The sequence below is a fragment of the Schistocerca cancellata genome, chromosome 2, assembly GCF_023864275.1.
Source record: "Schistocerca cancellata isolate TAMUIC-IGC-003103 chromosome 2, iqSchCanc2.1, whole genome shotgun sequence".
NCBI classification, from domain to species: domain Eukaryota; kingdom Metazoa; phylum Arthropoda; class Insecta; order Orthoptera; family Acrididae; genus Schistocerca; species Schistocerca cancellata.
In genome coordinates this window covers 397,087,153-397,108,924 of record NC_064627.1, presented here as the reverse complement: position 1 = coordinate 397,108,924, position 21,772 = coordinate 397,087,153, and the positions used below count along the sequence as shown (strand labels likewise).

The 21,772-nt window shown below is 36.7% G+C and overlaps 1 protein-coding gene across 1 annotated transcript in view; it reads left to right on the top strand.

Moving 5' to 3' along the window:
• Positions 1 to 20,810, top strand: part of LOC126161823 (nucleoprotein TPR-like) — a 302,767-nt gene extending 281,957 nt beyond the window's left edge. The window contains exons 19-21 of the mRNA XM_049917927.1: positions 16,917 to 17,178; positions 18,204 to 18,312; positions 18,400 to 20,810. Of these exons, the coding sequence (XP_049773884.1) occupies positions 16,917 to 16,999 (83 nt within the window). The 3' untranslated portion in view covers positions 17,000 to 17,178; positions 18,204 to 18,312; positions 18,400 to 20,810. The remainder of the gene's footprint in view (positions 1 to 16,916; positions 17,179 to 18,203; positions 18,313 to 18,399) is intronic.
• The last annotated feature ends 962 nt before the right edge of the window (positions 20,811 to 21,772 follow it).

The window sequence follows — 21,772 nt, the reverse complement described above, 5'->3', positions numbered from 1 at the left end:
GGACTATTCAGCAAACTCTACCCCATTTGATAGGTGCCATGATGTCATCATTGGTGTGGCTGACCGTTGACCTGAATGCCATCTGATTTTGTAGAACGCGATTTTATGGCATTAGTGGACAGTTTGTACAATTATATTATGAGTTAGACGCAGGACAGGGAAATAGCAGTTTGTTGCTTTAATTTTGGACACCGGTGTAGTTTTCTGTATACGCTGGGTCAAGTAGTGAAAGTTTAATGGTAATCACCCTGTCCTTTACACACAGCTATAGCATTGCTTGACCATAACAAACACTTATGACAGTTCCGTTTTTATTTAGTGTTTACGATTAGTAGTGGTTGAAAACTGACTCTATAACAACTTTATAGTTTTAGCAGCAAGATTTTACAGGCATCTGCCTACTAAAATGAACTTCAGTATTTCAGGTGGAACATGCTTAGATGGTACAGTTACAAGGAATACTCTCAAAAGCATTGACCTCTCTTAAGTAGCATAACATACTCTTGCTGCTCTATCATTCTGTTATAGATTTTATTTTTACTTAAAGTTAATTTGGCGAAATTACATTCTGAGGACTTACAAAGCTTAAACCTTGGCACAACTTCCACGTTCCTTTATTTTTTTCAGTTTTGTATTTTTGATCTGTTATGTCTCAGCTACACAAACTCAGACACTATTTGTATCTTTACTACTTTCCTGTTTACTTAAATTCTGTAATCTTTTACAACTCAGGTAAGCTTTATTTTGCACAGCTTTGGAGAGGATCTCAAAAAATAAATGCTTCATTACCATTTAAATTGCATTATATTACTTTCTACCCATTCCTCAGACATAACGTGTTTCACCTTTCATATCCACTTTCCTTTTTCTTTTCCTTTCAGAGGTGATGTCCCTAAATACAATGTCTTCAAACTGTTTCACCTTTCATATCCACTTCCCTTTTTCTTTTCCTTTCAGGGGTGGTGTCCCTAAATACAATGTCTTCAAACCGTTTCACCTTTCATATCTACTTTCCTTTTTCTTTTCCTTTCAGAGGTGGTGTCCCTAAATACAATGTCTTCAAACCTCTCACCCAACACATTAACACAAGTGTAGGTCTACCTGTCTTAGCACACATATTCTATGTCCTACCATACTTCATATATTTGGCTACACCACTCTATTCATAACCAATGCTTTCTTCTCTGGACCAGTTTTGATGCTGTTACTCCTACCTTGCCAATAAAAAATCACCTAGTTTTGTCTTACTTTAGTCCTATATGACACACCTTTTGTTCCTTCCCTTCTTACTTACTGTTGGGTCATTGTAGCTAGAAAACTATGTCATAATGTCATTATATTTTTATTTATTAAATCATGTTAGCATGTCATAAGTGTTGTTTTAGTGGTCAGCTATTTGGCCATTTCTCCCCAAAGCAATGTGAAATTGTTAAAATGCCTGGAAAAAAAGTAATCCACCATAAAACTTAAAATGTATTATATCACAATTTAGTCAATTGTCTTGTCAATTTGGAAGTATGAAATGCATTTTCAAGGGACATTTCTTATGGTGGATGCATACTCCTAGCTATTTCTAATAATAAAGTGTAAAGCACACAACTCTTCTTTCATACCCATAACCATCTCTATATATTAAAAAAAAAGAAAACGCTAGAATACATACATTTGCATAGTGGATAATGCATCTGATAATAGACTCTCTAAAGTTACTATCAAGGTGCCTCTAGCATTTGAGATATCCTTCTTCTGAACTCATTTTCTGAAAGAAAGATCCTTGAAACTTGTAGCGTACAAGGAGAAGTTAGATCTGTGTGCAATGTATACTTTTAACCAGACGCCTATGATTATATATGGCAGTGTCTTATACTTGGGAGAGTAGTGTGATCTGTTGAGATTCAGCCTTAGCTTTGGGATACTGGTTTTGGCCATTGATGAGACTTTGTAAATCACAAAAAAAAAGATTTATATAGCCTTGGATTTGTAGATATAGATACTAGATATATAGAATGCTTCTAGAGCTCTTCAGTATTGCCAGAGGTGTGGTCAGACTACGGAATGGTTGTATTTTGAATACGACAAATGGTTAGGGAATACAGCATTGATGACATAGTCATTATGAAGTAACAATTCAGTGAATGTCTACTTGCAAATTCTTGCAAATCCAAAGTATTATGGTCTCTAAATAAATATGTCACATTTGTAATTATGAACATTCGTAGGTTACGACAGGTATACACTATATGTTTGTTGTTTTACAATGAAACTAAGGTGAAGCACAAAATCCCAAACCTCACTTGCAAGTAAGCAATTGATGATGTTCCACTGCAAAAATTTAAACGTGCTAGATTTTTAAAATGAGAAATATTTCTTGAAATTCATCACACTTAGCACCATAAAAGCAATGTGAAAGACAATTGATTGTGGAAAAATTAATCTTCAGTAGGAACAAAGTAAAATGTAATATTAACAATGAACCACTAGTCTTAACAGCCACTTTACTAAAATGAAACATTATAGAGTGCATTTGATGACTGATTACGTACAATGGCACAATCCTAATTCAACAAATGACCATGTCTTTTTTTAGCAGCAGCATTTGAAACAGTATCTCACAAAGTTTTCACACACCGACAATACTGTACAGAGCTACTCATGAATAACTGTGTCCCATCATCAATGCCTTCCATGATAAACATACAAAATCCATCAAGCATTGGCTTACTAGCACCATTTAAAATTGCACTGCATCCCCCAACTCTCTATATATTTCTGCTTAAGTATTGTTGTAAAAGTTTATTATTACAGATCAATGCATACATGAAATAAAAGATCCACAGTAATTATTGGTTGTTAATGAAACCAACTTACTAACTTTTTGTGTTCATTCTTCAAGGTAGATACTGATAGTGAAAGAAACTACAGACAGAGAACACAGAATAGAAAGAGGGTAGGATCATTGTACAGAACACAAAATACGAACAAATTAAAAGACCAACTTAGGACCATGTAAGTCTCGGCTACAAATTCACAAGGAATGTGAAGTCCCTGGAGGGTACATTAATCTGTCTGACGGTCTATTAATTCTATTAATTAATACATCTTGCAGTATCTTTTCCAGTACAATACCGTTTTATGGCACAATCCTACTCTTATATTTTGTAACCACTCTTTGTTTTAATTCCACATTTAAATCAAAACAGTATAGCTTTTCAACAGGAATAAACATGATTGTCCTTTCAATGCCACTGTTAAGTCCTGATGACCTACTTTTCTGTTGGAATCGGACATTTCAAAGAAATGAATTACTAGAAGACATCAAAATTCATTCCAATTAATTTTGAACTGCTTACCAAATTTATTTACATATTTCTACCTCCAGTCAAATTGTAGTTGTGTACAATATTTAAATAGTCTCTCCCAAGCGTATCTTCCATTCTATCATCTTTTAAAAGAAACTTCTTTTTGCAATAACATGCTGTAGCCTTTAATTAAAATTTATTAGCACCGGATATCCTAGTAACAAATGTCTTCAGCACAATTTTTTTTTTTTTTGATCTGTTAGTTATTTTGGTTGCTGTGTGCAAGGCAACATTTAATAACAATTCTTTACGAGAAACCGGCTTTTCTTCATATATAGTCTTCAGATATTCTTCCTTATCAGTTTTCTTTAGTATTCTTTGCTTTTGGCACTCTTTGTGGTCTTTATAATAATTTCTTGCAGAGTTCAAATTTTTGATTCACTTCAAAAATCAGCAGTTATCACTTGATCTCTCCATCCTACACAAGGGCACTATAAATGCAGTGTAACTGTTTCTTCAAACACAGGTTTGTTATTAATTTGTAGAATAGTACTTTGACCATATCCTCCCCATGTTGATCTTCCAGACTTTATCACCAAAGCTATAATAACTGATTTACATTCAAAAAATGTCATCTCATTCACACCACATTTTAAAAATAAACTTTCCATGGTATTTTTGCCTAAACGTGCAGTATATATTCTTTTGACTTTTGAGTACCTCAACAAGTCAAACCAGTATAACATCTTAATACTTCTATACACAGAATCACTATTGTAACTCAAAATGTCATCTCATTGTAATTTGAACATCTTTCCATTGTTGAGATGGCAGTTCTTGGGAAGTCTGCACATCACCAGTGCAGGATGGTAGTCCATGAAATATTTATTTCCACATCCAAGTAGGTATTTACATCTACATCTACATATTTCCTTTCATTACATCGCTGTGACTACTGTCCCATTCTGAAGAGCATGTCGTATCTCAATGTGGCTCATCATATGCACAATAAAAGTGAAAAAAATGCACAATATCTGCACTTCAGATAAACAGGAGTGTCTAGTACCACTGGTCAGTGTGATGAATGACATAATGTCAAGCCCCAAGATGCTACACAAATACAATTTCAAAATAGCAGCTTAAAAACCTTACACATCCATTGTGTGAAAATATAAACATCAAATACAGTCTCATACAAGTTCTCAATAACAAGTAGTGAAGCTAATGAGACTACAGCAGGAGAATGGAGGTTTTGGGTGGGGACAAACAACCACAAAATTATGATAGAACTAAAATACACAAAATGAAACAATGATAGAATATTAGTTATAAAAATGGTCACTTAGAGCAAACCAACTGTAACTTTTATTGGAAACATCAGTTGATCTGTATTTCTCAACTTAAAAAGACCCATAGCGATAGTGGTACAAAATTCCAAAATAAAAAAGGTGGCACCTGTACACATAGCTGAAATTTGCAGAAACTAACAAAAGGTTGTATCTAAAGCACCAATAAACTTATATACTTCAACTTAGAAGACTGATACCAATACAGAAATTCAAAATCTTATACAACAAAAGCAAATTCAACAAAACAAAGATCAAACTAACCAGAGACAAAATTTGCCATGAAGAGAAAGATATACTTGTGAACAGAAATAACACCAAAGGGTAAAGGTAAAATTGTCAATTGCAATAAAATAGAACAATTTCACAATTTAGTTTAAAATAATAATAATAAAAACTAAATCCTTGAAAATAGAGTAACCCCGAGGAACACGCTTCTGCCAGCATTACTTATCAGTATGAGTCTACAAGACAGAATATTGCGTTTGCCACTTTCCAACAACAGATTTGACAGCTCCCTAATGTCTCTCAGGATTATTGGTACAGGCCCCAGCCCCATAGTCTTTAAATTCCAAATCGTGGTTCACAACAGGGTGATCGTAGCCCTTACATACATATTCCTCTATGAGGGAAGTTAAAACCCCCAAAATTCCAAAGTCAGCAGAATCCCCACCCAAAGGCAGCTAGAAAACCCAAAGACCCACATTGCCCCTTTCCACCCTTATTGATACAAAAATGAGAGTCATCAACTTCCATTACCATCCCTCTTCCTTTATTGGTTCCCCATACTGGCTATAGTAGAATGACATTTTAAAAATTTGGTAGATTGTAGATGATGAAATATTGAATGTTCTGATATAAGGAACCTGTAGCTGGAAATGTGAAATACAATTTCTATAACACTATGCACTTTTTACACATTTTGTAGGCTAAATGAAACACCAGTTTATTATAGTTTGTATAATGTTTGTTACAATAGTATACAGGCAAATACTATAAACCGAATCTGTGGCTTTGCTACTGGAGAGTAAATGTTCAGTGTTATGACCATCAACTTCATTACATTATAAGCAACAGCAGACCATGTTTTGTCTGCTTGTCTGCAAGATTCCATGCTGTCATCTGTCGATATCAAACACTATTAAAGATGCACTCAGTAAGCTTAGGTACTGTTCCTGCTGGTGTTGAGTACACAAGTGACTTCACATAACTCTAGAGGAAAAAGTCAGGAGGGATGAGGCCAACGAAGCACAGACTAAGGGACTGGGTATGGCCTGAGAATCAAAGTTCATTGGAGCATCATTGTTCTGAAACCACAAACTAGTGCACAGTTGCAACTGAATATCCTTCAGAAGTTCAGACAAGCCATTGTCCAGAGAGCTCAAATACAGTGCACCATTCAAAGGACTTGGTAAGATGTTAAGGTCAATAAGGTAATCTCCAAGATTTCCAGCTGAAATGTGAGAATCTCATCTAGTACGTTCTTATACAGGTATTTGAGCATTGCACCGCATCAAGTCATGAATCGAAAGTTCTTGTTTCTCCTTGTTTGATTTAATGGTAGCCAGTGCTGAATTCCAGGTAGAATTCTAAAATTGTCTGATGTAAGGATATGTCTGGCCTCCTTAAGAACACAGTTCCAGAAAGGTGATGCTTGGCATAAAACTTTCTTCTCATGAAACATGCAGTGTCCTGTTTCGAGGCAGTGTTGCACTGCCCGTTTGTCAGGTTGGCCCAGGCATGAGTGATGATGGTGTTCAGCACGATATTCTTGCACTGTTCGGCATGTCTGCCCAGTATAAGATTTCCCACATTGACGTGGAATCTTACGTACACTACATGTCCTAAGACCAAGATCGTCATTGACCGAACACAACAAATTCCTCAATTTTCTGTTAGCCAAAAACACACTTGATGTCGGTCTCTTGAGGATTCTTTCTATTCTTGAAGACATTCCACAAAAATACGGCAAGAATGCCATTGCAATGGGTGCCTCCACATCTTCATTTACATCCCTCCTCTGAACTTGCTTAGAACGGAATGCCTGGTATATCTGCTTATCAAAACAGGTGGATTTTCAACAAGATGGTGGTAGCTGTAGAAACTTTGACTTTTGTGTCTATATGTTCCTTATATCAAAACATTCAAAATTTTGCCCTCTACACTCGCCCAAATTTTTAAATCATCATTCTGTTATATCCTGCATTTAATAAATTCACCACGTCTCCCTACAGTAGGAAAACCAGTCTATTACAGTACGTTCACAAACATCATTTTTGTGCGTGACATATTTGATGGAAGACTCGTAACAAAAATAGTAAGTAAACATAAGTTTAACTACAATATAGAGACTTAGTCTCGAACTCCCAAACCATGTGTATCATGTCTGTTGGACGACAGTACATTATCTTGATGACAGACCCCACTGGTAGACGTAGGAAGAATGCTGAGCAACACCTTCGTCGAACTAATTTTAACACCTCATATGTTACATCTATAATACTCTCTTATGGCGCCTAACTTCCATGAAAATTTAAGCTGACTCTTCACCTTCTGTTCCCCTCCACAACATACAACTATTAAACATTAGTTTTTGATCCAGTGTATAAAAATAACACCACAAGATTAGGAGCCAGTAAAACAAAACAGAAAACAATGGAATAAAACAAAAGATAAGTATGTTACATACATGATGTGATCAAAAGGATCCGGACACCCCCAAAAACATAAGTTTCTCATATTAGGTATATTGTATTGCCACCTACTGCCAGGTACTCCATATCAGTGACCTCACTAGTCATTAGACATGTGAGAGAGAAGAATGGGGCACTCTGCAGAACTCACGGACTTTGAACATGCTCAAGTGATTGGGTGTCACTTCCATCATATGTCTGTATGTGAGATTTCCACACTCCTAAACATCCCTAGATCCACTGTTTCTGATGTGATAGTGAAGTGTAAATGTGTGAAAGGACACGTACAGAACAAAAGCATACAGTCCAACCTTGTCTGTTGATGGACAGAGACCTCCGACAGTTGAAGAGGGTTGTAACGTGTAATAGGTAGACATCAATCCAGACGTGAATTTTAAAATTTTCCCGGCAAATTGACTGTTCAAACTAATTTCGGGTTTGCAGCCGGTCATCGTTCAATACCTCGCACAATATTTCAACTGGGCACCTGACAGTCATCTTCAGGTGAACCGTCGCAGATTGGTGAAAATGTCCTCTGTTCTGCAATATATAGTGCGCTGTAACTATTCTGCGCATGCGTCGAGAACTTTATAGATGGACCACACTGCCCGCCGGCAGCGCCCTCGCTGGTGGAATAGCAGAACTCAGTCGTCATATGCGTTGCTGTTTGCCGCGGCCGTCGGCACACACTTGTCATCTTCGATTTGAGCAAATCATGGAGATGATGGAATTCCATGCACTGTCCAACTGGTAGCCGCTGTCAAGGTTCAACAGATTTTCCGCCAGGCATATTTCTATAGATTCTTTAATAATGGAGTCCCAGAAAGATGTCGCTGTGGGCAAAATCATTGTTTTCTCACACTCCATTGAATGTCCAGTGGAAATACAATGTTCAGCAATAGCGGACGTGTTTGGCTGCAAAAGGTGAGTGTAACGTTGATGTTCAATGCAGCATTCTTTCACGGTGTGTGTGGTTTGACCTATGTAAGCCATGCCACATTGGCATGGTATCTTGTAAATTTCAGCCTTTCATAGTAACAGATTGTCCTTTACTGATCCCACAAGGTCCGCAATCTTCGATGGAGGGCAGAAAATCACTTTTACCTGAAATTTTCAGAGGATTCTTGCTATTTTAAACGAAGTGTTGCCAAGGAAAGGAAGAAAAGCTAAAGATTGTTCCGGCATGTTCTCCTCTTTTTTCCACTTCCTGCTTCTTGGTTTTAACTGTTAGTGCCTTGTTAATCTGCCAGGTAGAATACCCATTTTCGCTGAATACTGCCTTTAGATGGGCAAGTTCTTGAGGTAAGCTATCTAGTTCTGAGCTGCACAGCAAATGGATATCTGCGGACTCATTGTGAAACTACGGCGGATGTGTTCGACGTCTGTGTTAGACACTTGGGGATGGCCCGGCGATTTGCCTTTACACAAACAACCTGTTTCTCAGAATTATTCATGCCATCATCTCATGCTCTGTGCTGTATGTTCATAATATCCTAATCAACAGAAGTCGGGCAACTTTGGTCTGCCAATGTTTTGTGTCCGGCCACTGCCAACATTGTTGCGTGTTCACTGATATGGTTGTTGCCCCCACCCCCACATCCTCTCCAAATGTCCTGAACAAATTCTCAGGGGAGTGCAGGGAATGAAGGAAGCTCTGCTCATTAACTCCCCACCATACAGATTGAGGAAGGGGAGAAGTGGTGTGGGAGGGAACAAGCTGCGGTTTCATCATGTAGTGGTGGCACTACATAGGTGCATGTTGGTTTGGCAAGAAAATTACTTCGTAATGGCTATAATATGCAAAGGTACTGTGTTTTTATTTCACCAATGTTGGCAGCGGCCAGACACAAAACATTGGCACACCAAAGTCCTGTTGATTAGGATATTATGAACATATGATACCTGTTTCTGCATCATGTGTGGGCTTCTGAATTATCTGTTCTAAATGGTTTTCAAAGAAGACATTTACTGTTGTTCTGCAGGATATCGTTTCAGGCCCACCGGTTACAAACTGATTACCCCAAGAAATTGTTAGATGATTAAAGTTTTCTCTAATGATAACACTGTCATTGGAGAAGATATGTACTATCAAACTGAAGTGTTCTCTAATGATAGCAGTGTCGTTGGAGAAAATATGTACTATCAACTGAATTTTGTTGAAAGTTCTTGGTTACACTGGGGAGTGAGTCTGGTGGTCAGTGAAAGAATTAAAATTGAGTCTGTGCCCACCCTTGATGCTGAGTCTTGCCCAGACTGTCTCGCATGCAACTTTACTTTCTATCTTGTCAGATTTGAGTTTCTTGTCTACTGTGATGGATGCGCCACCTCCATTTCCCATTAGCCTATCCTTTTTCATACTCTTGTTAGATTTACACCATAAATCTCATTTCTGTTAGTTTCAAGTTTTATCCTTTTTGTGTACTTAAGAGTTAAATGAACACTACTGCTTTTAAGAGGCATGTCAAAATTTGGCCCTTTGTTGTAAATGCTTCAGCCGCTAATCTCACAGATTTTAATGGATGTTACATTTCTTTGAATTATACATTAAAACTTTGTGTTCTCGTACAAGTATTATCTTCTGGAGTGGGTGAATAGTTTCCTAATATAAAAATGTCGTGTGCACTCCTCTGCCCATTTATGGGGACCCTGAAATTCTCAATCCTGTGATGCAAGTTAATGAAATAGGCGATTGAAGTCTCGGGTTCGTACCTTCCACTTGTCTTGGAACCAATGGGGCACAATCAGTACTGAGGACAATGTTGCAGATTGTGAGCTTCATTGAAATTTTGTTAGGGAGGCTGGCCTTCTTAACCTTCTTTGCCAATCACTAGAATATTCCAAGAATTAACTCTGAGCCCAGACAACAGGCATCATTTGTTTCTACATGTGCCAGTTGGTTGCATTCTGTTCCCCCCAATGCTTGCTCGAACAGCCTCTTCAGCATGTTGAATGCGGCCACCAGGTATACGCACATAGTGCACAAGGTGATTCGTCTCATCCCTCACTGTCATTTCCCTGTCCATTTGAACTGCCAAAGATCAACAAATCCCTTTACTTTTGTACTTGTTTCCCCTATGTCATGGGACTAGGCATGCTTCCTAACAGGTGAAGTGTGTTTCACTGGCACATTTTCAGTAATTTTGTAGTTTTCTTAGGTGAATTTTCCTTTTGATTTGATTAAAATTACTTCTGTAATAAGATAACTGCAGAAAACAAAATTATTGCTCAAGACTTACTTTCTGGTATTGCACTGATGTATTTAGTGGCAGAGATTACATGTATTTAGTGGCAGAGATTACTTTCTCGTTTTCAGGAACTAATAGAACATACATTTGGAAACTGTTGCAACTTTTGATATTGCTGTAAAGATAGCATATATTAATCAATCATAGGTTGATTTTTCACAGTTGTACAAAACATTTTGTCAGGCAGCATTTAGATATTGGGAATTGTGGTTTATTTGTCTCATAATGTAAATCATTTGCTTAAGGTACAGGAGACTGTCAGAATTTCGTAAAATTTAACCATAAATACAGAACAACTGACGTTAACAAACAGCATAATAATAATAATAATACAATAATACATTCCGTCCCAAGGTGTTAGACTTGGCGGTCATGTGCACGTGTGTGTGTGTGTGTGTGTGTGTGTGTGTGTGTGCTGGAGTTTCCATTGTTAGATACAATTTTGTTATGCACACATACAATAAAATCTTAACACTTAATTACCCCTTGCTCAAATTATCATTTCATCATCCATGAATTCTTCTATTGAAAAGTTGTGTTTCTCCCATGGAATCTGCTGTAGCCCAGTTTTTAAAATTTGGCTTAACATTAACATGTTTTTGCCCATTAATTTGTTTTATATTGTCATCCCTGTACACCGTGGAGTCCGTGCATATAATTGCAACTGGTGTGTGGGTAGCATAAAATTACTTTTATTTTGCATGTTGTATGTGTGGTTGAAATTATTCTCTTCAAACTTTTGTCTGCTGTGTAGCAAGATTATAATTTCATAAATGTATGTGAAGGGAACCTTTAGGATTTGTAGTTTCCAAAATAATGGGCAACAAGACTCTGTTTGCTGCTTAGTGCACATGTATCTGACAATTTTGTTTTGCAGTTTTAGTAATTGTGAGGTACTCTACTTGAATTTCTCTAGAAAATTATACCATATCTAATAACGGTTTCAAAATAACTATGATAATTTTTTGTGTACTCATCTCAGTGAAATTTGCTACTATTTGCATTGCAAATGCAAAACAGCATAGTTTATTTGATAGAAAGTCAATATGTATATTCCAACTTAAGTTCTTGTACACATTTAGTTGTAGGAATTTAACTGGGTCAATGTCTTCCATAAGTTGATTGTTATGTTATATTTAAGTTCCACACATTTTGAATGTTTGGTTTTGAAATGTACTGCATGGTTTGTTGCAACATTTAGTTTCAATCCATTTAACTGGAGCAAGTTTTCCAAGGTATCCAGAGTGCTTACAATGGAACTCAGAATTTTTTCTGCATTGTTACCTTCAATTAAAACAGAGATACCATCTGTAAATAGAACTGATGGGGAATTTATATTTATGGGTAAGTCATTTATGTAGAATAGGAACAGGATTGGCACCAAATTGGAGCCTTGAGGCACCTTGTGATATTGTACTCCATTTACAATAATAATTCACTGCTTCTGAAGTGATAGTTACCCTTTGTTTTCTGTTGTGTAAGTATGACGTGAGCCAGTTTAGAGCATTGTTCTTAATCCTGTATTTGTCTAATGTGTAGATAAGCAAGTCATGGTTCACGACGTCAAATGCTTTTGTGAGATCACAGAAGATACCTGCAACTTTACTCCTCTGATCCAGTGATATACATATCTTTTCAATGAAGTTGTTCACTGCAGCCAGAGTGTTTTTTCATGGTTGAAATCCATATTGGTTGCTTATAATATCATTTTTACAATAAAATTTTTGATTTGGTTTGCAGCTACTTTCTTTATCACTTTTGACAGGATTGGAAGAATAGAAAGAGGGCCATAGTTTCCCACATGTTCCCTCTACCCTTTCTTGAAAAGAGGTCTGACTTTGGCATACTTCAAAACATTAGGAAAGCTATATGTGTTCAAGAGATTGGTTGAATATTTTAGTTAGGGGAAGTGCTATTGTTTCCCACACCATTTTAATAACATTAATGGGTATACCATCCCACCCAGCAGAGTTTTAATTTTTCAATGATAACATTTTCCACATCCTTTATTGTGGCTTTTGTAAAATCTGTAAGATACTCAGCTTCTTGGTGGAGTCCAAAGGGATTCACTGTACTATGATACTTTGTTACATCAACATCTTTGCCACATTTATGAATTATTCTCTCTATATATTGATTAGTGACTGATTTTCTGTAGATAATACCACTCACCACAATTGTAGTCATTTTGTAGAGGTTTCTGGCAGTTCAGATTAATTTTCTAGTTTACTTAATATTCCCTCTTCAGTGTTGCTTCTAAGAGAATTTGTACCTACTTGGATGGAGACTCCTTTGTAATCCTTCCAAGATGCATCTGCTGAATCATCCTGTGAGCTATATATGTTGCTAATGTGTTTGTTCAACTGGTAGGTGACCCTGTAGTTTGGTCACTTTACTGTCCAAACCAACCAACCAACCAATTAGTGGGTCCTGATTTTTGGTCTAACGTGCATTGTGAAATTTTGCTGTGCCACATTTTTCAGCAGAGAATCGCCTACAACAAGAAATTCATTTTTTTTTTTTTTTTCACTCTGTTTTTCATTATTGAGACTTTCAAATTTTTTGTTCTGTATATTACACTTTTCCACTTGCATTTATTTGTGGTTCTTCTGCAGGTGCAGCAGCCTTGTTGTTTGACCTAAGAAGTGTACCAGCCACCCATTTTTGATATTATTTTCGTCTCTCACCTCAACTATCTAACAAAAATATATTTTCCTGCATTTCAGATCACAATTTCCATGCTTCTGCACTGATAATTCTGCTTTTAAAGTGTCAGTGTCCCAACGAAGCACTTTTAATAATTTCTTCCTGCAAACTTACTGTGGAAGCTAGTTGTTTTTTCATCCTGCATGATCAGTGAATATTGTCACTAATAAATTTTAAGCATATTTTCGCACACCTTTCATGCAGCCAGAAGTTGCACTTCAAACATAGAATTCCTTTTACATCCCGTTTCTGACAATTTTTGCACGATGCACTGTTTAATTTTTGCTTATTTATGCACTATTTAACTTTTGCTTATATACTAGTGTTATGTTACAACACTTATCAGTGGGTGCCATCTTGAATCTAAACTCTTTAAATATTCGGATATTTGATCTGGGTTTACAATAAAGCTATCATCTACTTTAATCCTAGATATTTCATTCAGGAATCAAGACCCACCAGTTCAAGAAACACTTTAGCAACATACACACATAAAAAAAAAGTTTCGTATCACCTCGGTTCCAAGAGTTCCAGAACCTGTGCAGAAAAATGGAACAGAGATCAACGTAAACATCATTTCTGCCCTTTTTATTGCTCATGAAAATCACACATTGCATGTTGTACCACCATACAGTGAGACCTTCAGAGGTCGGGGTCCAGATTGCTGTACACACCAGTACCTCTAATACCTCTTGCATTGATGCATGCATGTATTCGTCATGGCATACTATTCACAAGTTCATCAAGGCACTGTTGATCCTCTCCTCAATGGCGATTCAGCGTAGTTCCATCAGAGTGGTTGTTGGGTCACGTCATCCACAAAAAGCCCTTTTCAGTCTATCCCAGGCATGTTTGGAGAACATGCTGGCCACCCTAGTTGAGTGATGTCATTGTCCTGAAGGAAGTCATTCACAAGATGTGCACGATGGGGGCGCGAATCGTCGTCCATGATGACAAATGCCTCGCCAATATGCTGCCGATATGGTCGCACTATCGCTCGGAGGAAGACATTCACGATTCGCACAGCCATTACGGTGCCTTCCATGACCACCAGCGGCATACATTGACCCTATGTAATGCCACCCCATGACAGCAGGGAACCTCCACCTTGCTGCATTGCCGGCCGGTGTGGCCGTGCGGTTCTAGGCGCTTCAGTCTGGAACCGCGTGACCGCTACGGTCGCAGGTTCGAATCCTGCCTCAGGCATGGATGTGTGTGATGTCCTTAGGTTAGTTAGGTATAAGTAGTGCTAAGTTCTAGTGGACTGATGACCACAGATGTTAAGTCCCTTAGTGCTCAGAGCCATTTGAACCATTTTTAGCCTTGCTGCACTCTCTGGACAGTGTGTCTAAGGTGTTCAGCCTTACTGGGTTGCCTTCAAACACATCTCCAACAATTGTCTGGTTGAAGGCATATGTGACACTCATTGGTGAAGAGAATGGTGGCGTTGCTGTCAGGGTTCCTCCGAGCCATAATCCGTAGGTAGCGGTCATCCACTGCAGTAGGCGCCCTTGGGTGGCCTGAGTGAGGCTTATCATCAACCATTCCTGTCTCTCTGTATCTCCTACACGTCCGAACATCATCACTTTGGTTCACTTCCCTTGTTGAGAGCACTTCCTGGCACAAAGTAACAATACAGAGGTGATCAAACTGCGGTATTGACCATCTAGTCATGGTTGAACCATAGGAAACATGAGCCATGTACCTCCTTTCTGGTGGAATGACGGGAACTGATCAGCTGTCAGACACCCTCTGTCGAATAGGCACTGCTCATGCATGGTTGTTTACATCTTTGGGTGGGTTTAGTGGCATCTCTGAACAGTCAAAGGAACTGTGTCTGTGATACAATATCCACAGTTAACGTCTATCTTCAGGAGTTCTGGGAACCGGGGTGATGCGAAACTTTTTTTGGTGTGTGTATATGGCTCGCAGGATGGTTCAGAAGGAGACAAAGGAGTCTTCGTCGACATACGTACAAATTCTCTTAGAAGCAGCATGGAAGAGGGAATTGTAAGTGAAACAATAAACATAATTCAAACTGCCAGAAACTACTACAAAATGTCTAGAATATGGTATTATCTGCAGAAGATCAGCCAGTGGTCAATATAGAGAGAGAATAAACTGTGATTTAAACAAAAACTCTAACAATATAAGAGCTGTGTGGGTTAAGATGGTCTTCATTTAAATAGGTTAGGATCCAGAATTCTTAGTAAAGTGTTCACTGATACATGTCCAATTTTGAAAAATGGGGAAACTTGTAAGAAATGATGGGGACGAGAAACAGTGTTTGGCAACGAAAATGGCAAGACCGAAACAGTATCGTGGGAAGAGAATGCTTGAGACCATAAATAGGAAGAATGTCCCGACATAATGTATTTGAATATAAATGGTCTAAGTGGTGACTTTCCAAACAACAATCATGAAGTGAACGAGTTACAATTATTCTATCTGAAAAGAAAAATCAAAGTTATTTGCCTCAATGAACATGGGTTTACATTTGTTTCTTTGCCTGCTTGAAAATCTTGGTAAAGAAAATAGGAAAAAGATAGTAATAGCTGCTGACTTCATTGTCAATATCATAGTTGAAAGCAATTTGGGTTTCAGAATAAACTTCGTGCAACCCACTAGAGTAAATGCAGTGAGCTACCTGTATTGATAATATTCCAACAAATTACGTATTTGGAGATGTTTATAAATTTTGCATAGCTTTAGGAATATCTGACCACTCTGCAATATTCATTGAACTACCAAAAATTAATAAAGAAATTTCATGTAATAAAAGCCATATGAAAAGGAAACTCAATGAAAAAAGTTCTGTTACTATTAGAAATAAGTTAAGAGAGGGTAAATGGCCTTGCAACAACTGTATTTCAAGTAATAGTAATTTTAACAATTTTTAAGTAGATTTCTTGAAATATTTAACGAAACCTTTCCACTTTAAATCACATGTAACAAAATGACTAATAAAGTTAAATGGATAACTCGGGGCATAAGAATTTCTAGATCCAGAAAGAGGACACTCCACAATGAACTGAAATATAATAAAAACAGCCAAACAAATGGCAAGCAGTAAGTTCATTGTACAACGTGAAAGTAAGGCAAAAGCAGTGTGGTCTGTTGTCAAATGAAAGTAAGGTGTTAGAGTTGTGGGATTAAAGTAGATGATAGCTTTATTGTAAACCTAACTCAAATATCAGAGTGTTTAGAGATTTTAGCTTCAAGATGGCACCCACTGAAAAGTGCAAACACAATGCTTGTAAATAATCAAATACAAGATTAAACACAGACAAGTGAAAGTTTTCTATCATTAAAGAACAAAAGCTACATTTATTCAAAAAGCTGTATTTCCTATGTAGTTTTAATTGTTCTGATGTATGTTGAGTAAATTAAGAATTGAAGCTCCTTACATTTTCATTTAAAAAAATCACGAAGTGAAAGTGCTAAGTGCTTTTTTTTTTAACCCATGCTGTTCTCTGAGTATAACACTGTTGTGCTTGATTTGTTTAGAAACTCTGCAAAAAAAACTCACTTTGTTTTCACTAGTAGGATAACTTTCTGATTTAATATATTTTAAGAAAAATTATAAATATGACTTATATAATCTAATTTTTGGCTTTTTATATTTAGTACCATCTCAGGAGACAGAGATCACAAATACAGGAGAGCATACAAGTCCTCAGGCAGCACTCCAGGATCTCAACTGCAGTTGAGAGCAGCAGAAGCAAGAGGACGACATTTGGCATCCCTGCTGAGTGAAGCTGAGAGGGAGCTGGCTTTATCTCAACAACAAGCTAAATTGCTCAAAGACGAATTGAGGCGTAATCAGCGCAGTGCTGAACGTGAGCAGCATGCTCACAATCTGGAATATCTCAAGAATGTGCTGCTTAAGGTATTAGCTTTTTTTGACAAATTTGTGACAGCTATTTGAAGCCCCATAGAATACTGTAAACGTGACAGTTAAAATGTACAGTTCTGTAGTACTCAATAAGTCATTCACTCATAGAACTGTATTTTTCATATTAGTCTGGTCAATATACAGCTGAAAGACATAAGCCATCACATTAAAACATATTGTTCAGATACTGTGTCACAAACAAACTTTCACTCTTTTCTATTGCACAAAAATGAAATGTGTCCATATTAAATGTTTCGATCCATCTTACGTAGCTGTTATTGTGGCTCTAAACAGTAACAGAACAGAATGAATTGTCATTCTGGGAGTTTGCACTGATTTGAAACTTTCTAACAGAATCAAACTGTGTGTCAGTGAGGTACTGGCAAATGTAAAGCTGTGAGGGAAAGTCACGAATTCAGTCGGTATAGCACTTGCCTGTGAATGCCACAGATTCCAGGTTTGAGTCTTGATTCAACCCACATTTTTAAACTATTTGGAGGTTTCACAGTAAACAGTTTGGCTGCTTAAATCATGTTCCTTAGATGTGTAATACCTGAAATGAGATCAGTGTGTTTCAAAACATTTAGCCTTGCTCACTCATATTGAGGAAGTACTGAAATGTCTACGGAATTAAATATTCGCTCTGAAGTGACAATTATTGTGTTTTTTTGTTTTGTAAACATCTCACCTTTGTCTACATTGTTTTAGACCAAGAATGACGTGTTGCAACGGTCAGCTGGCGTATTTTAGAGTGCCAATTATTCCTTGTAATCCACACTTCATCTAATGCAAATCCTCATGTTCTGCAGTCATAATATCAAATATTATATTCCATAATGAAAGCCAGTGTTCCTAAAGAATGAGGAGACAGCTCCATCTATTTGTGCATAATTGTTTCATACTTGTGTGGCAGAAATGGCTTTGACAGGGGACAAGTGTTATTACTTGATCCCAGGTTACTTTCATGTTATTTATGTACATGGTTTACTAATATTGGTTTGTTTTGTGCCCTCTTCCAGTTTGTCACATTGCAGGGTGGAGATGAAAGGACACGTTTGGTGCCTGTCCTCAACACTATTCTGAAACTTAGTCCAGAGGAAACAAACCAATTACTGGCAGTCTCTAAAGGTAGGCATCAAATTGAATTCTGTCCTTTTGTATGAAACTGTAATATGATACCTAAACAGATAATTATCGCCATTTCTATGTCATTAGGTGGAGTGGATGCATCAGGCAGTGGACGAGGCTGGGGAAGTTACCTTCCTATCTGGCCCAGTCTATAGCATCTGCCTTTACCATTCCCTTCTTGGATATGACAGGCAGATTAAAAAAAAAAGCACTTTTCATGCATTTGGTATGGATTGTGGTTGCCATTTCATTGCATGAACAAGGTACTTAAACTCTGAGATGTTCTTAAGAGTTGTTTCCATAAACCTTAGTCAATCATCATACAGAGTACCTGACCTGATATACATCAGCTGCACATTCTTTGCGTCATTATTGATGCCACTTAATGTAAGAAATTTGTATATATGAGAACTCCTTCTTTGTTAGAAAAGAAGAAAGCAAAGGAACACTACTTCAATTTCAGAGTATACTTGCTATAAATAATTGTAAGTTATTGTTTATAAAGAGGTGAATGGAAACAGACTTAAATGTGTGTGTGTGTGTGTGTGTGTGTGTGTGTGTGTGTGTGTGTGTGTGTGTGTGTGTGTGTGGGCACGTGCGCGCTTGAGGTTGTATGTGACAACAGACTGACAAATACCTAATGGGGCCCATGCTGTGTGTATACATATAAAAAAAGGATATTGTCACTTCTTTTGTTGTCAGTCCTTCTCAGTATTACAAACATGAATGCACAACCAAATATTTACCTTGGAGTTGTAGAATGACAGTTTCATAAACTGAAGGATAGTACAATATTAGCAAATTCAACACTTTTTCTCCTGTTGTATTATAAAATATTACGCTCATAATATGAATTTGTAGAGTTTTTAAATATCCATTTTTTTCTACCTGGGCTCATGAATAATCTTTAAAAGTGTCTACATATATTTTAAATATCTGTTACTAATGTGCACTGCACACATAAAACATTCCTATAACCTTAAAGTCCAGTTTGCGAAATCAACAACATGGAATAATAAGTGAAGTAAAATAGTTGTTTGTGACATGTTCATTCTCTAAATATTAATAATTAAATTAGTAATTTATAGTGCAAGCATATGTACTGCATTTAAAAAAAATTTTAGTGTCTTTTAAAAAGTTTCAATGAAACATCAGCAAAATCTAAATATTGGGCAACATATAATGCTAACATAAGCTAATAATAAAGCATAGTTACACGAAACTAATAGAAATTTTCAAAGCATTTAAAATTGACTTTGCTCTAATATTAATCGTTTATATTTATTCTTGCACTCTTTATATTCTGTTGGAACTGGATTGGTCTTTTTCCCTAAAACAAAGAAAGCTACTTAACAGCCTCTTCCCTCAGTTCTTGTCCTAGTAGCACGTGCACTTTCACTAAAAGGCATCATCTGCGAAAGGAAGAAAAACTGTTGATACAAGAAGAACTGAGTCGGGAACGAGCAGTTGGACTGACAGGGGTTCTTATTTGAACAGTTTATAAGTAAATGCTGCTTTTCTGTCTCAAACAATGTAAGTGCTCATTTCTGTATTTTGTAAGAATGTTTATCCTTTTGAAGAAATTTGTTTTAAATCATTTAATATAAATTAAGAAAACACTCTTCTTTTGTATTATTATTATTATTATTATTATTTTATTTGTTCAGTAGCTTCAGAATTGTTCCCCCCACAAATGTCAAACAGAATATGTCAACTAAATACGCTTAATAATCGAAGGGCAAGTTTTACAGTTCTTAAAACGGCTTTCTCTCCCTGAAAAATATGTAGGCATTTTACATTCTATTATTTATTACCTACCTTTACTTAAAACTATTTGAGAAACTTCAAGTGTTGTGTGATATATGCTCCTTTAGAAATGAAGTTTTGATACATACTTATGTATGTTTCCTGTTTATTGCAGTGCTCAAATTTTGAGCAGATTGTTAATAATAATGAATCAGTGCCTTTTTAAATAAAGTGTGAAACTGGTTGTGAAATACAGGTTTTTTACTGTCAGTTCACAAATCAGACATTTTGTTGTTGAATAATGAGAAATGCAATATGTCATTCCATTGTGCATTTGATGTAAGTCATTTATAATGAAGTACTGTAACATGTTACAGCTGCTTTGTAGATAATTTTAACTGTATAATGATTGCAGTGACTGTGTCTTGATTTAGAAATTCTGTTGACATAACAAATAATTTATAATAAAGATGTCAGGGTCTGTATTGTTTGTACAGGATGTGTTGAATTTGTGATTCCTTTTTATAAGAATAATCTGTAATCTTCCTCGTGCCTGCTGGTAAGTTGTTGCAGATTTTAAAAAATATATATATTTACTATGTTTGCAGTATACAAGAAACAAAATGTAAAATAATTAACAGGCAAATAAACTAATTTTACTTTGCTGGAGAGGAAACTCTACTGTATCAACTGCTGATTGTGAAATTGTTTTTCACTGTACGGTTGCAATAAACATTACAGTTTGTAGAGAATGTCTGTTGATCCTGTTTTTGATTCTCCCTCCTCCCTCCCTCCCCTCTCCCCTCCCGTCCTTTTTCCCTCCCTCCCTCCCCCCCCCCCCCCTCTCTCTCTCTCTCTCTCTCTCTCTCTCTCTCTCTCTCTCTCTCTCTCTTATACCCCTCTTCCCACCTCCACCACACATGTTACTGGGCCAGTGTAGACAGTGATTTTTCTTTGTGTTTGCAGTTGATTGCCTTTTTCTTGAAGAAGCAGGAAATCTCCACACACATATTACCAAGAATTGGTATTATAATAAAATCAGGTTTATGAGTTTCCTTTTTTCTTGGACTGCATAAGATATGTTATTGGAGTATACAATAATAATGCATGTTTTTCTCCATATTTTTATTTTTCTTCACAGTTAATTCAAATAATTACAGTGCCTAAATTATGTAACATCTCAAAACAAGAGCTATAGGCTAAAACCTTACAAGATATTTCTTCTTATGTACTCTGTTGCTTGGTGCAGCTGAATGGTTTGCTGATTGGTATATACATATAAATTTATAAAGTACTCTAGAAGTGATCAGTGTCAATAGGTTAGCACTATTTATAATTAGCTGCTGATATATTTTATAAAAGTAGCATGCAGTCGCTGATTTTCAGTTCATATCCCTTAAGTTCACCTTTGTGACAAGATTTACACCGTGTGAATGAAATAATTGTAACTTTAACAGAGAATTTACTCTTAGTGGATATGGGTGTCGTCATTCGCGGTTGAAATTAAATAAGCAGTATTCTTTACATACAAATGGGTTTGTTGGCAATTATTTAGTGTTACTCCATCACAGACAGACAATCTTTGTGTGAGTGAGTGAGAGAGAGAGAGAGAGAGAGAGAGAGAGAGAGAGAACACCAGTTAATAATCTTGTATCAGCAGCCAGCATCTCGGCATTTGCACAGTTATTTTGACATCTTTGAAAGTTCATTCTGA